The following is a 15678-nucleotide window of genomic DNA, read 5'->3' as shown; positions in this document are numbered from 1 at the left end:
ATGTATATATATTGTATAAATAAAGAGAAAACAGATTGGCACGAAATTGAATTCGTTCAGCCCTCTATTCTCCCCGGAAAACTGTCCGCGGTTTCCATCAACTTTCCACCGCCTTCTTTTCGCCATTTTCAACTTCATCAAATCAAAAAATCCAAACTTTTTTTTTTTACATAAACAAAGATAAATCGAAGAATTCCACAAAAAAAAAAAAAAAAAATCGAATTAAAGGATCCCCACAGCATCTACTACTGTTAAGCCGGAAGAAAAATCAAGCGAGCTTCTCCACCTTCTCCGTTACATGCAGCGCCGCCGCTGACTCAGCACCACTCAGAATTTTCCGGCGGCTGCTACCTCCGGCGGTACGGTTGCGGTCCTCTACACTAGTTTAATTCATTTTTGGTGTTACTCAGAGTGAGAAATGGGTTCTAGCCCTAACGTGGCCTCTGCCCCCTCCGGCGGCGGCGGTTGGCGGTGGCGCAAGGGCAATAACAGCAGCATTGGTAACAGGAATGGGAGCGGAAACCAGAAAAACGAGCGGTGCGTATTGTCGTCAACTTTAGCGTATTTCGTGTTTTCGTTTGTTGTTTTGGGGTCGATTGGGAGTTTGTACGGGAGGTATATGCTCGCCGCTAACGTGCGCACGGGGATCGCGGCGCAGGGTTGTGAAGCGGATAGTGAGGGATCGTGGGCTGTAGGCGTGTACTATGGAGATTCCCCTTTCTCTCTCAAACCAATCGAAGATGTAAGTTTGTTTCCCTTTCTAGAGAGAGAAAGAGAGCGAGAGAGAGAGAATTGTTCGTTGCTGTTTTTTCTCTAATAACTCTATGTTGAATTACCTGTTTATAATTTTTTAAACTCATGAATAGTTTCATTTCTACGGGTAAACCTCTGTAAATTAATTAATTAATACAGTCGGGGCTGATAAAGTTCTATTAATTCAGTGAAATATTAAATTATCGAACTAATAATTTTTAGTATGTTTTTTTTACCGAGTAAGGACTTTAAGAAATTATTATTTAAAGGATGCTATTAATTTATCAATATATAAAAAGTCAACACTTTAAAGTACCTCACTTCCTGCAACAATAAATTTGTGAATATATGAAAAAAAGATAATAAAATGATTTGTCACTATGAGATGGATGTATAATGTTATTGATTCTTAAAGATTCTTTTCTCTCCATATAATTTATTCACTAGCTGCGGTTTCGCTCTTTCGATGCACGAGTAAATTAGATAAAAACTTAAAAGCACTCTTATCTTCATGTTTCTTGTTATTCTCTACGCTCGTCGTACCGTATGTATGGATTTTATATTAATTCTTAAGTAAGACGAGTTGTGGCTCCCACATTATTGTCGTTTTCTCCGCCCCTCTGACCGTTATGAAGTTTGAATGGCAAAACACCGTCGTTTTAATCTATTTTTTGTCCAAAAGTGATTTGGCCGCAATTTCGTTTCCCTTTTCTTTTAAACGTATAAACGGTCATCGCAGTTGTCGTGGACCCCACGCTTAAGTTCTGGTGTCATGTGCCGTCACGAAGCTATGTAATAGTGAATTATTATTTTTTCGTCGTTGCATAACTAAATTCATGTACACATTCGTGCATTCATATTTATATACAATATGCATATAGATTTCAACCTTTTATGGGTTATTCAGATACATGATTTCACCGTTGGTTGTTTATTTTTCTTTCTTTAGTTACTATTTTCGGTTCCTCTATTGATGATTTGACACTTAAAAGGCCTTCTCTATGCATTTGATTTTTTATTTTAATTTTTTTTTTGGTAAAATTTCGTAATATTTCAACACCTGAAAATTGATGACGTGGCAGGTGAATGTATGGAAGGACAAGAGTGCAGCATGGCCTGTTGCTAATCCAGTGATCACTTGCGCCTCTCTTTCCGATGCTGGCTTCCCCAGTAACTTTGTTGCTGATCCTTTTCTTTATCAGCAGGTAATTATTTATTTATTTATTTATTTATCAATAATTGCTTGCTTAGCTTTTCAAGAATTTGTGAACTGCATTTCGATGAATACTTTGGTTTTTTTTTTTCTTGCTTAATTATGTTTGATGTCGAATAGATTACAGTTTCTGTTCTGAGGTGTAAATTGAATGTGGGTTGACATGTAAAGATTGTAGTTTTTCATGCAAGAGTATCCGGGTATTCGAGGAAAGAAGGAAGGAATTTTTGCTAGAAAACCGGGATAGGAAATACGCCATTCGATGTAGTCTTCATTCCGATTTTCTCTGTTTTTGATCGAAGGATCTATGCCGTCCTCTTCTATGTGTCTAACTTTTTCCCCTCGATTGTCGAGTAATTGCATAAGATAGTTTCTTTAATAACTCTGCAACTTCCGTATCATTTCAGGGTGATACTCTTTACATGTTTTACGAGACAAAAAATACAATTACAAAGCAAGGCGATATTGGAGTTGCACAAAGTACAGACAAGGGAGCAACTTGGCGACAGTTGGGTATTGCTCTCGATGAAGATTGGCATCTTTCCTATCCATACGTCTTCGAATACAACGGAAATGTAAGACATCATGTTACATAACTTTTCATTTATATAAATTCAATTTTTAATTTATTTTTCTTGTCACAGATTTACATGATGCCAGAGGGCAGCAAGAAAGGAGACCTCCGTCTTTACGTTGCAACTGATTTCCCCTTAAAATGGACACTAGACAAGATTATCATGCAAAAGCCACTCATTGATTCTTTCATAATCCCACACGAGGGAAGGTTCTTTCTTTTCGGCTCGGACCACAGCGAAATCGGTACCAAGAAAAACGGACAGCTGGCGATTTGGCACAGCGACTCGCCTCTCGGCCCTTGGAAACCCCACAGGAAGAATCCAATATACAACACAGACAAAGCCATGGGAGCCCGTAATGGCGGAAGACCATTTGTCTACAAAGGTCAACTTTATCGTACCGGTCAAGACTGCGGAGAGACGTACGGGCGTAGGATCCGCGTCTTCAAAGTCAAAGTGTTGACCGAGAATGAATTCGAAGAAACCGAGGTCCCGTTTGACTTTGGAGGAGAGTCAATGAAGGGAAGGAATTCTTGGAATGGGGCCCGCACCCACCACTTAGACGTGCAGCAGCTGAATACGGGCGAGTGGATTGCTGTCCTAGACGGGGACCGCGTGCCATCTGGCGATGCTGTTCGTAGATTCCTTGTGGGGTCCGCTTCGGTTTCTGCTGTCGCTGCATTGGTAGTACTTTTCGGAATGTTCGTCGGTGTTGTCAAATGTCTAGTACCTTTGAGTTGGTGCCCTCACAATATGGAGAAGAGAAGCGACACTTTCTTGGTTTACGAGAGACCGCCGAAGCTAACTTCCAAGCTGAGGCTCATATGCAGCCGTTTGAACCGAACGTGCTCGTTTCTCCATTCGAAAATAAGGCCGAAAACTTGCACGGGGAGCATTGTGCTCATTTTAACGATCTTAATAGCGGTGGCGCTAACATGCACCGCAGTCACGTATCTATACGGTGGGAGCGGTGCGGAGGAGCCGTACCCTTTGAACGGCCACCACTCGCAGTTCACTATGTTAACAATGACTTACGATGCTCGTTTATGGAATCTTAAAATGTACGTGAAGCACTACTCGAGATGCTCGTCCGTGCGTGAGATAGTCGTGGTGTGGAATAAAGGGGCGCCCCCAAAGCCGAGCGACTTCGATTCGGCCGTGCCCGTTAGAATACGGGTGGAGGCAAAGAACTCGCTCAACAACCGGTTTCGGGTCGACCCTTCAATCAAGACACGAGCAGTTCTCGAGCTGGACGACGACATCATGATGACGTGCGGCGACATCGAGCGTGGATTCAGGGTGTGGCGGGAGAACCCTGACCGGCTCGTCGGGTTCTACCCGCGGCTCGTAAACGGGTCGCCCCGTTTGAAGTACCGAGGCGAGAGGCACGCGCGCAGGCACAACGGGTACAATGTGATTCTAACGGGGGCCGCTTTTATGGACGGACAGGTGGCGTTCGAGAGGTACTGGAGCGATGAGGTGGCGGGGGGTCGGGCGTTGGTTGATGAATATTTTAACTGTGAGGATGTGTTGATGAATTATTTGTACGCAAACTCGAGTAGTGCTTCTTCTTCTTCGAAGAGTGCGGTTGAGTATGTGAGGCCTACGTGGGCCATAGATACGTCGAAATTCTCGGGAGTCGCGATTAGTAGGAACACGCAGGCTCACTATGGAGTGAGAAGCAATTGCCTGATGAAGTTTGCTGAAATGTATGGGAGTTTGGTTCACAGGAAGTTGGATTTTAATAGGAGGAGAGATGGATGGGATTTATAGTGAAGAAACAAAAATGGAGTTTGTAAAGGTGACAACTTTGTAGTTTTTTGTTTGACTTTCTTTTTTCTTTTTTTTTGGTTTATGCAAATCCAGAACTTTGACCTCCAGCTGTGAATTTTGATTGGGAGGGACGTTTTGACCTCAAAATAGTATTTGGTTTATTTAAATTGGAAAAATGGGATTTATTTATTTAATTTTTTTTGGGATTTAATTGCAGGTGGTTTAACTATATTTAATGCAGTTTAGGACCATAATTTGACAGCCATAATTGGAGTAATGTTTTTGACATACGTTGCATGTTGCCTCCACCATGGATAAGGATGAACATTTAAATTGCCATTGTTAAAATCCAGCGGATGGATGAACGCAAATACAAATACAGTAAAATTTCAATAAATTAATAATCTCACTTAAATAATAAAAAAATTTGATATCGAGTTTGATAATTTAATATTTTGCTAGATTAATAGAATTTTGTGAGTGTTGAGATGTTTGACTCTATCTTTTTACTTTATCATGCATTTTATTGATTGAACTCTACTTTTGAGCTTTAGTTTAATAAAGAAAGGTCTATTTTCTAACAATAATTTTCAAAATGAAGTACAAACTTAATGATTATCTATTTGCATCATAAGCTAAATTAGTGGCACCCTTAAACTTTAGAGTAAACTGCAAAAACTACCCCTGTGTAATCTCGAAATAGCAAAAACCCCCCTGTGATAAATAAACTAGCAAAAACCTCCCCTGTGAAATTATTTAAATAGCAAAAACCCCCCTATGGAACTATTTGAGGGTTGACTTGATATAAAAAGACACAAATACCCCTGGAGTCTTGCAATTAATAAATTCTTATATTTTATAAATATTTTAATTATTTTATTTAAAAAATAATCAATTTAGTTGTTTACTATTTTTTTTTAATTTCTAAACAAACAAATTAAAAAGAATAAATATACATATAATATGTATATATATAAATACATTTTGAGGGACAATTTTGTCATTTCAAGTCTAAAAAATCAGCTAGGGGGGATTCTGCCTTTGACTAAATTTCACAGGGGGGTTTTTGCTAGTTTATTTATCACAGGGGGGTTTTCGCTATTTCGAGATAACACAGGGGTAGTATTTGCAGTTTACTCTAAACTTTATAGTGTTAAAGCACGCACCTTTTTGCAGATTGGATAAAATAGAATATAGATTAGATTAGACTATGGTAGAGAGAGAGAGAGAGAGAGAGAGAGAGAGAGAGAGAGAGAGACTAATAATTAAATTGTATTGTTCTTTCATTACATTAAAAAGAGGTAACAAGGATTAGGTTGTTAGTCGGGGCAATTTTTTTTTGGGGTTGTTTTAATATCGAGTTTTTAAAATGGGGTTGTTTTTGGGGTAGTAATTAAATTGGGGTTGGCCGCCACCGGCAACGGCGGCACCGGCCGGAGACGCCACCGCCAACGGCGGCACTGGCTGGAGACGCCGCCACCGGTGGCGTCTTCTACTTTTTTTTTAATTGTTAATAATTTAATAATTTAATATTTTAATATTATAATATTTTAATATTTTAATATATTTTAATATTTTATTATTTTAATATTTTATTAATTTATTATTTTTTAATATTTTTATTAATTTTTAATATTTTAATATTTTAATATTTTCTATTTTTTTAATATTTTTTGATTTTTAATTTTTATTACAAATAAAACAATTCTAACTACATTCATTAGTTTGATGTTAGTATTAAATTTATTGCCGGTACATCATCAACAAACTGGGTGTCATCCGGTCATTGCATATATTTATCTAATCAACACAATAAAATATGGTACAATCTTAAAAACATGTAGACAAAAACAAAAGGAGTTCTAGAAAATAAAAGAGTTATATAAAATAAATAGGTCCAATAAAAGAGTTATATAAAATAAATAGGTCCAAAATGAGTAAAAAGACAAAATGAGTACAAGAAAATAAAATTGTCACTATGAAGTCAGTGCCTATGTGAACCAGTGCCACATGCAGGTGCCCGTCTAGTCCTACGCGGCCTACCATCTCGACGAATGTCAGGATCTGCCGGTACATCATCAACAAACTGGGTGTCATCCGGTTGATTAATTTAATACTAATTGATAAAATGTAATAAATTTAATACTAACATCAAACTAATGAATGTAGTTAGAATTATTTTATTTGTAAAAAAAATTAAAAATCAAAAAATATTAAAAAAATAGAAAATATTAAAATATTAAAATATTAAAAATTAATAAAAATATTAAAAAATATTAAAATAATAAAATATTAGAAAATAATAAAATATTAAATTATTAAATTATTAAAATATTATAATATTAAAATATTAAATTATTAAAATATTAAAAATTTAAAAAAAAGTAGAAGACGCCACCGGTGGCGGTGTCTCCAGCCGGTGCCGCCATTGGCAGTGGCGTCTCCGGCAGATGCCGCCGTTGCCGGTGACGGCCAACCCCAATTTAATTACTACTCCAAAAACAACCCCATTTTAAAAACTCTATATTAAAACAACCCCAAAAAAAAAATTGCCCGTTGTTAGTCCTTAGGTGGTCCATCACCTCAAACTTAATCTCCTCTCTCATGCATATAATAAAGATTCAATTTTTATTTCATTTTAGCTCACTTTTTTTTTTTTAATTATAAAGATTCAATTTTTATTTTTTTAAATATAAAGATTCAATTTTTATTTAGCTCTGCATTGATTGATGGAATTGAAGTGAAAATACCCATCATTCATTTTCATGTGCGCTCTTCAATCCCCATATACATTGCCGCCTTCCATTCATCCCACCTTACACAATTACATACATTATACATACACCCTTTTTCCCCCTTTTTGGGGCCTCGAATTTTTCATAAAGCTCTCACCTTTTTCCAGATATATGCATACACCCATTTCTATACGTACACACAAAAGCCAAAAACCAAATTTCATTGTAATTTTTGTATGGAATCATTTGCTTTTTGTGGGTCTCTTTGGAATGAGAATATGTGTGAAGATTCTTGATCCTTGTGGCTGATTACAAGGGGCAAAAAAAAATGGGGGGTTCTTGATTTTATCTGCATGTAGTAATGTTGGCATTGGTAATTAGAAGGAAACAGATCAGCTGAATAAAAAAAAATGGAGAGCGAATTTGATTCGAAACTTAGGATTGAGAGCAACAGTTCCTCCTCCAACAATAGTAATAGTAATAATAATAATATTAATAATAATAATATTAATATTAATAGTCAGCCTCAGAGATCTAAGAGCTTTGCATTTAGAGCACCACAGGAGAATTTCAACATCCAGGATTTTGATTTGGAGAAGATTTATGGTGTTGGCTCTTATTCCAAGGTCCCAATTTTTTCTTTCCTCATATTTTCTTGATTTATTTTTCTATTCATTTCTGCTGTTTTTATGTGTTTTTTATGTGTTTTTCTGAGTTTTTATGTGTTGGGCTCTCTTCAATTATACTCCTTTTGGCTGTCTTTGATTGGTTGGTTGATTCCGTTTGAAACGGTTATTTTGACGGTTTTTTTGTGGTGGTCGCCTTCGTTTGCCTATGCGTTTAACTAGCGTAATTTAATTTTAAGAGATTTATTAGCAGCTTTAATCGGCTTGTGTTCTACATTTTCGTGCACTAAGATTACGATGTCGAATCGCATTTAACATTTCGGACGGTGGTCTAGTTGTTAAACTCGGTTAGTTGTGTTATTCGTTAAACGGGCAATGTAAAAAACAGGTTGTGAGAGCAAAGAAGAAAGACACGGGAACCGTCTACGCGATGAAGATCATGGATAAAAAGTTCATCACAAAGGAAAACAAAACGGCCTACGTAAAATTGGAGCGCATCGTGTTGGACCAGTTAGATCATTCCGGTGTCGTGCGGTTGTTTTTCACCTTTCAAGACACTTTCTCACTCTGTGAGTATACATTAATCGTTTACGCGTCGTCGCTCTCGATTTTTTTTTTCATTTCTTGATGTAAAAATTGCTATGTTCATTTCCTAGACATGGCGCTTGAGTCGTGTGACGGAGGAGAACTTTTTGATCAAATAACGAGGGTAAGCGTACTCTATACCTTAAAAAAAAATCGATCGAAAAATAAAAATTTTATAGTCCAAAGATTGAAATAGTTGATTTTTTTTATTGGTGCAGAAAGGCCGTTTATCAGAGGACGAGGCTCGTTTCTATGCAGCTGAAGTTGTGGATGCTCTTGAGTATATACACAGTATGGGATTGATACATCGAGATATTAAGGTAATTTAATTTTTAATGCTTTAAAAGCTTTTTCGATGATCGTACTAGCAATTTACTAATATTGTTTCTACAATAATAATTGCAGCCAGAGAATCTGCTACTTACTGCAGACGGGCATATCAAGATTGCCGATTTCGGTAGCGTAAAACCTATGCAAGGTAGCCGAATCACGGTTCTTCCAAATGCTGCATCGGGTATAATTCATATTGATTTTACCGATTTTTTTCCGGAAAAAAAATATCGTAACCGTTCAAAGATTTAATTTTTCCGTAAAAAAAATGCAGATGATAAGGCGTGCACCTTTGTGGGAACAGCCGCTTACGTGCCTCCGGAAGTTCTAAATTCGTCGCCAGCAACTTTCGGGTAAAGTTAATTCGGCTCGTGTTTTCGTAATTAACAACCAAGTGGTTTTATTTTTTATTTTTTTTGCTAATTGAAACTAATGTTTAACTAGGAACGATCTTTGGGCACTTGGATGCACGTTGTACCAAATGCTTTCGGGTACTTCTCCTTTCAAAGACGCAAGCGAATGGCTGATTTTCCAACGAATTATCGCCAGAGATATCAGATTTCCTAATTACTTTTCGGCCGAAGCACGAGACCTCATTGATCAGTTATTGGTAACACATTCAACAAAAAAAAAAAAAAAAAAAAAAAAAAAAAAAAAAAAAAAACACTAAAGTTTTTTTGCACATTATGTTTTATTTATTTATTTGATCCTTCCTTTTTTTTCGGTTAATTTTTGTGTTTGATTAGGACATAGATCCAAGTAGGCGACCGGGTGCGGGACCCGGTGGATATGCTTCTCTCAAGAACCACCCTTTTTTTAACGGGATCAATTGGACGAACTTGAGGGAAGGAACCACACCCCCTAAACTTGCATTAGATCCAAGAGTAAGTTATTTATTTATTATTTATTTTGTTTTTCCAAATAAAAAAAAATAAAAAATTTAATCTTCTTTCTGTGTTAATTAAGGTTCAGTCTAGTGGAAATGAAGACCAAGATTCTTCGTGGAATCCATCGCACGTAGGTGACAGCTCAGCTTCGGAAGCTGGTAGCATAACTAGGCTTGCTTCGATCGATTCGTTCGATTCAAAATGGTGAGGGCGAAACAAATATTTATTAGTCATATTTATTTAATTAATTATTAAATTATTTATTTTCGTAATTTTGTGCGCAGGAAGCAGTTCTTGGACCCCGGGGAATCGGTTCTGATGATTTCGAATGTAAAGAAACTGCAGAAACTAACAAACAAGAAAGTGCAGCTTATTCTCACTAATAAACCGAAGCTAATATACGTGGACCCCGCTAAATTGGTGGTTAAAGGGAATTTAATATGGTCGGATAATCCGAACGATCTTAGTATTCAAGTCACCAGCCCTGCGAATTTCAAGATTTGCACGGTAAATTCATGCTTCTTTAAAACATCCTCAACTATATATATATTCTCGTGCAATTTTTTTTTTTTCTTTTTTCGTGCGATGATTTTAATAAATGTTGGGTTTGTTACGCAGCCGAAGAAAGTGATGTCGTTTGAGGATGCAAAACAAAGAGCAATGCAGTGGAAAAAGGCGATCGAGGCACTTCAAAACCGGTGAATCTTTTTCTGTGGTTTCGATTAGTACATTCTTTGGACATACATCAAAACACAAAGTTTGTAAAGAAATACATTCTTTTTGTTTTATTACCTTTTTTTTTTTTGGTTCTTTTATGTTTTTATGGTTAGAATATTATGTGTATATAACAGATATTCAATCTTATATCATATGTTTTACAAATAATATTATCATCTCCGAAAAAAGAACTCGAAGACTGGCCTCGTGAATCGTGCAAAAGTTCACCTACAACAAAAATAGAATTGTTAATTTTTCGTCAACTCAAAACAACAATAAAATGCAACGTACTATCTCCCTTTTCATCATCATGGGCCGAACACTTTTGGATCACCGTCAAATCTAATCATCGTCATGGTTGAAATTCTATCAATTAGGGAAGAAAGTAAAGCAAACTCGTGCTGATAATGTATTGAGAAACTAATAAAGAAAGAAACAACGTAGCAAACAAAATCGCAGAGCAAATTGAAAGAAACAAGTATATTACTATCTTCTCCTTGTTGTCTACAAAGAACAATTACATTGGTATTTACATTGTTAGAGATTGAAAAAAATAACCAAGTGGAAACCAAAAGAAAAATAAAATAATAAAAAAAATAAATTGCAAAAGAAGCGTGTTTCATTATGAGCAAAATCGCGTTTAGAAACAATATCTCCGATTTTTCTTTTTTATTAGGGCAAATTATGGCCACCCCTGAGTTATGGTCAAATTATGAAAACTCTCTTCATGTTTGAGTAATTACAGCCACTCCTCAACTATGTATTATCTTACGAAAATACTCCTCCGGAAGTAAATTTATGGATGTTAAATTGGTAAAATCGAACCGAAATTTCGGTACGCCAACATTTCATGCCGTTTACCGAACTGAATATACGATTTCATTCGGTAAATAACCGAATTATATAAATTTTATGTAAAAATATTTAAAAGGAGGGGTGGCTGTAATTAACCAAACAAGAGGGGGATTTTCGTAATTTGGTCATACCTCATGGCCTAGCCGTAATTTGCCCTTTTTATTGAGGCTGTCACGTTTTTGAGAAAATCTCTCCTACGAAGTTAACAAAAAGCGCTTCAAGTCAAACTTATTTCTTTTTAATTGCAGAGGTAAAATTATCGCATCCAACTGTATATAAAACATCTCTCTCTCTCTCTTTCTCTATATCTCTCTCTACAAAATCTCTCTTCCTCCACCACGTTCTCCTTGCTCTAACCGCTCAGGTACGCCGCACCCATCTCCGCCGCTTGCTTTCGATTTCCCGTTCGTCAAACTGTTCAATTTTATTTATTTATTTATTTTTTAATTTTATTTTTTAGCTTTGCCACTTTGCTGATTTTCGTAATCGATTTAGGGTTGGATCTTGTTAGGCTAGACCTTGTTTGATTAACCTCAGTTACTTGAGATTGTTAGATCTGGTTAAAATCTCAAGTTTAGGGGAAGGGCGTACGGTGTGGTTAGAGATTATAATTACAAGTCTCCGTTAGTTTCTTAGTATTGTGATTGTTTTGATCTTGTTCCGTGTGATGGATTTTACTTGTTTTTACTACCCCTGATTGAATCAATAAAAAAATTCGGGATCGGATCAGGTTTTTGAGTAGTCAAACTGTCGGGTTCTTGCATTGGAGATCGAATTGTAGTTCCTATCATTAGTGTGCAATTTGTCGGAGAAATATTAGTATTCGTTATACTCGTATTGTCGTAAATCTTTGTTGATTTGATCGGAGAGTGTTTTTCAGTTCGTTTCTGTTTTTCAGTATTCCCGTGCAGATCTGATGATTAGTTTCAATATATAGTTTATGTTGTATTCTCAATATTCACTTCAATTGAAATTGCACTTACATTTCTCGAACGATTTAATGATTACTTCCATGGCTACAAACAATTGATTATCGATTATCGATAATCGATAACCGATAACCAAAGCTACCTATGGAGTTGTTGTAAAATAGAGCAAAGTTTCAATATTCTTCGTTTTCTTACTTTCTTTTATCGGTGCAGCAGGTGCTTCAACGTCTCTCGAAATGGCAGCCAGCACTAGCCAGAATGGAATTCAACTCTTACTTGCTGCAGAACAAGAAGCTCAGCACATTGTCAATACCGCTAGAACCGGTGATTACTTTTTTACCCTTGAGATATTCATGTTTAAGTGTTTCTCCACTTGATTTTTCGGAAGCTTCTAGAAATGAGTTGATTCTCGGCTTTATTTGTCTCGATCTTTTCATGGTTGATCTTGCATATCCTAACGAGTGAGAGTGCAATTGATATTAAGAATATATTTTTTACTTGGAGAGATTTATTCGACAACTATAATTTGACAAAAACAGTAGTTCATACTTAAAATTAGTTCACTAATTTAACTTATTTTCGCTCTAGTTTTGATTTTGCCAAACTCCGTACTGAACGGATTCTTACGACTTGTAATTTAAATTTACATTTTTCTTTTCATCAACAGCAAAACAAGCAAGACTGAAACAGGCCAAAGAGGAAGCGGAGAAGGAAATTGCTGATTTCCGTGCTCAAATGGAGGCCGACTTTCAGAGGAAGGTTGCAGAGGTAAGATTTTAGATAACAATAAAGAGTTCTTTAACTTTAAGGCCTCGTTTGGGAATTAGGATATTACTTGGTAGACAATATTTAAAATAAAATAAAATAAATAAACTACGAAGGATATTACCGAAGACAAGGATTGTATAATCACAAATCTCAAACATAAGATGATCATATATTACATTATCATGGACAATGCAATCATAACCAATTCCATCAACATTTCCCAGACGAGGAATAACTGTCTGAATACATACGAGTCTATATTTTGTTATTGCTTTTATTTTCTGTCTTTCTGATAATTGCGTTGTACAAACAGAGTAGTGGAGACTCGGGTGCTAATGTGAAGCGCCTTGAACAAGAAACGAATGCAAAAATCGAAAACCTTCAGACGGAAGCTTCTAGAATCTCTCCGGATGTTGTCTCCATGCTTCTGAGGCATGTCACTACAGTGAAGAACTAAGTCTTGGTTCTCTCACATTTTCCCTATATATTCATTTTGTGAAATTCTTGTTGGCTCGACTTAATATTCTACCGTATGTTTATTTCATTCCATTGAAGAAATCGTGTCCGTCTTGTCGAATAAAGAATAACATTATCTTTTTTTGTATGTGAGCCATATTTGTGTTGTGGAGAAAACACAATTTGTTGAATCGAGTTTGATCGAATTTTAATCTAGTCGAAAGAAGCCCGAGTAGTTCAAAGGAGAGTGATTGTGTTGTGATTTGAATAAATTTAGGGCAAAATGCAGTTTGCCCCCCATAATTTTTCTATTATCTCACTTTGCCCCCTTTAAATTTTTGTTCCAGTTGCGTGTTGCCATAAACCACAATTTAAGAAGTATTTTTCATTGAAATTTTCATTTTTCCGTCCACTTCAAGGGCATTTGAGTCATTTCATTATTCTCAATCAAACCCTACTATCCTTATATTTTCTAATAGACGGAAAATAAAACCAATTTCAGAAAAAGAAATATTGGGACTACTTTCCCTTACCAATCAAAATGTGGCTATTGCGGTCCCAAAATTGTGAAAACCATTGTGAAGACCTTCAATCTCTTCTTCAGTTAGCACCTGGTACGGTGGTGATCCATCCCTCAAATGACGCAAATGTCCTTCAATTGCACTGATTAATGGCAATTTTGGTAAAAAAAATACGCCGAAAATTGTAATTTGGGGCGGAGTGCATGTGTCCATAAATTTATGTAATTTCTGGTTATATACTTTTAAATAGATAAAATAATATAACAGTTTTACATAATTGAATTTATGATTTTGTATTGAGTAATTTTAAATATTATGTCATACTAGCATTTTTTCCTCGTGCAATGCACAAGATATTATTTTCAAAAGTGAAAAAAAAAATAATCAATTTAATACAAAATAAGAAAATATAGTACACTAACATGGTAAAATTTAATAACATAGTATTATTCATATTTTATTTAACATTAATTTTTTTAAAATTTTACATATTGAGATTTATAATCCAAATATATAGATTAAGATTTAACCATTAGGATAGGATTCTTCACTGTTTAGTTTCAATTTTAATAATAATTGTTAAAAATTAGAGTTAGAAATTAGTAGAGAAACAAATATTAAAAATAAATATTTACAGAAATATCATTGGGGTCTTGTTAGAGTTGCCCAGTGTTTCTTTCTTTTATATACTAGTAATTGTACCCGTGCGATGCACGGGACAACAAATTGCATTGTTTTGATGTTGTAAGAATATAAACAAACGTTTGATGTATCGTATGATCAAAATTCTATTATACTGGAACATCATTAAGTATACTACACACAAAAAAAAAAATAACTTTACTGTTGAATAATTTTCCAAATGAATTGAATCAGCTAATACCAGTAGATTGAAAATTTGAACCAGGAATAAAATCATCAACTATGTCTTTCATGTTGAGCTTAAAAGTAATTAGATTTAATAACTTAGTTAACATAATCAAAACTAAACTATCGACAACATAAAAGGCCATCTATACATCTTGCATCGGAACTAACCCCTTCTCCACTGCCTCATTTTCAGGCTTTTTTGCCACTGGAATTAACAATTGGAAAATTAAGAAACAAAAATAAATATAAACAATAAATTAAATATCGCATACAAACAATAAGTCTAGAAGGTCGACTTCCAATAGCTTGTGGCCCCGCCCATTTTTGGTTAATTCTCTCAAATCATCCATTTCAATAACATGTCCAATAACATATAAAATGGAATAATTGCTATACATAAAATTTGAAAACTTTGGTATAAATTAATGAAACACATAATTTAACAAAATGAAATTACCTATAAGCCATGATGGAAAAAGATGTAAACTAATTGCCACACAGTCAATAGGATGAAGAAGATAAAAAACAAAATCTAAAGTCGGGTTACCAAAAGAAGAAGCCTTAGGTAGGGAAGAAATAAAATTCAAATGTTGCAGACATTATGTAAAACGATGTCACAAAATTCGCTAGGGATGAAAATCAGATTTATTTACCCTTTTCTGTAAAAATCGAAAATCAGATTATTATAAATAATATCTAGGAGAATTTGATGAAAATCGATAATAATATTTAAAATAATATTTAGGAGATAAAAATTTGATAAAAAAATCAAAAAATAATATTTAGGAGATAAAAATCTGATAAAAATCGAAAATAAAATTTAAAATAATAGTTAGAAGATAAAAATTGGATAAAAATCGAAAATAATATTTCAAATAATGTTAATGAGATAAAAATTGATAAAATACGAAAATAATAATTAGAATAATATTTAGGAGATAAAATATGATTAAAATCAAAATTATTATTTAAAATAATATTTAAGAGATAAAAATTTGATAAAAATCGAAAATAATGTTTAGGAGACAATAATCTAATAAAAAACAAAATTAATATTTAGGAGATAAAAAACTAATAAAAACATG

The 15678-nt window shown here is 34.8% G+C and overlaps 3 protein-coding genes across 4 annotated transcripts; all 3 read left to right on the top strand.

Annotated features, from left to right (window-relative positions):
• LOC105977810 (glucosamine inositolphosphorylceramide transferase 1) lies at positions 1 to 4490 on the top strand. Its single transcript, XM_088819554.1, has 4 exons — positions 1 to 742; positions 1836 to 1958; positions 2374 to 2541; positions 2611 to 4490. Exons 1-4 carry the CDS (start codon positions 419 to 421, stop codon positions 4312 to 4314), a joined length of 2319 nt encoding a protein of 772 aa, XP_088675680.1. The 5' UTR covers positions 1 to 418; the 3' UTR covers positions 4315 to 4490.
• A 2642-nt stretch (positions 4491 to 7132) lies between these two features.
• LOC105978034 (3-phosphoinositide-dependent protein kinase 2) lies at positions 7133 to 10218 on the top strand. Its single transcript, XM_013003446.2, has 11 exons — positions 7133 to 7675; positions 8064 to 8244; positions 8332 to 8384; positions 8479 to 8580; positions 8666 to 8774; positions 8865 to 8943; positions 9035 to 9200; positions 9337 to 9474; positions 9557 to 9681; positions 9762 to 9984; positions 10096 to 10218. Exons 1-11 carry the CDS (start codon positions 7460 to 7462, stop codon positions 10177 to 10179), a joined length of 1476 nt encoding a protein of 491 aa, XP_012858900.2. The 5' UTR covers positions 7133 to 7459; the 3' UTR covers positions 10180 to 10218.
• Positions 10219 to 11240: 1022 nt separating this feature from the next.
• Positions 11241 to 13418, top strand: LOC105977819 (V-type proton ATPase subunit G 1). Of its 2 annotated transcripts, none has more exons than XM_013003200.2 (4): positions 11241 to 11413; positions 12195 to 12302; positions 12646 to 12746; positions 13060 to 13418. In XM_013003200.2, the coding sequence occupies exons 2-4, from the start codon at positions 12215 to 12217 to the stop codon at positions 13201 to 13203; spliced, it is 333 nt and encodes a 110-aa protein (XP_012858654.1). In that variant the 5' UTR covers positions 11241 to 11413; positions 12195 to 12214; the 3' UTR covers positions 13204 to 13418. The 2 variants fall into 2 exon arrangements, with proteins under 2 accessions (XP_012858654.1, XP_012858655.1); XM_013003201.2 differs by having other exon boundaries at positions 11269 to 11413; positions 12192 to 12302.
• Positions 13419 to 15678: the final 2260 nt, after the last annotated feature.

Source organism: Erythranthe guttata, chromosome 6, assembly GCF_056151865.1.
Source record: "Erythranthe guttata isolate IM_541 chromosome 6, IM_541, whole genome shotgun sequence".
Lineage (NCBI taxonomy): Eukaryota > Viridiplantae > Streptophyta > Magnoliopsida > Lamiales > Phrymaceae > Erythranthe > Erythranthe guttata.
This window is presented reverse-complemented; position numbering and strand designations above follow the sequence as displayed.

Coding starts and splice junctions, on each gene's coding strand:
- LOC105977810 (XM_088819554.1), top strand. CDS start 419: ATGGGTTCTAGCCCTAACGTGGCCTCTGCCCCCTCCGGCGGCGGCGGT. Junction 743..1,835: donor CTCTCAAACCAATCGAAGAT/GTAAGTTTGTTT, acceptor ATGACGTGGCAG/GTGAATGTATGGAAGGACAA. Junction 1,959..2,373: donor ATCCTTTTCTTTATCAGCAG/GTAATTATTTAT, acceptor GTATCATTTCAG/GGTGATACTCTTTACATGTT.
- LOC105978034 (XM_013003446.2), top strand. CDS start 7,460: ATGGAGAGCGAATTTGATTCGAAACTTAGGATTGAGAGCAACAGTTCC. Junction 8,944..9,034: donor TCGTCGCCAGCAACTTTCGG/GTAAAGTTAATT, acceptor ATGTTTAACTAG/GAACGATCTTTGGGCACTTG. Junction 9,985..10,095: donor CGAATTTCAAGATTTGCACG/GTAAATTCATGC, acceptor TTTGTTACGCAG/CCGAAGAAAGTGATGTCGTT.
- LOC105977819 (XM_013003200.2), top strand. CDS start 12,215: ATGGCAGCCAGCACTAGCCAGAATGGAATTCAACTCTTACTTGCTGCA. Junction 12,303..12,645: donor TGTCAATACCGCTAGAACCG/GTGATTACTTTT, acceptor TTTCATCAACAG/CAAAACAAGCAAGACTGAAA. Junction 12,747..13,059: donor TTCAGAGGAAGGTTGCAGAG/GTAAGATTTTAG, acceptor TTGTACAAACAG/AGTAGTGGAGACTCGGGTGC.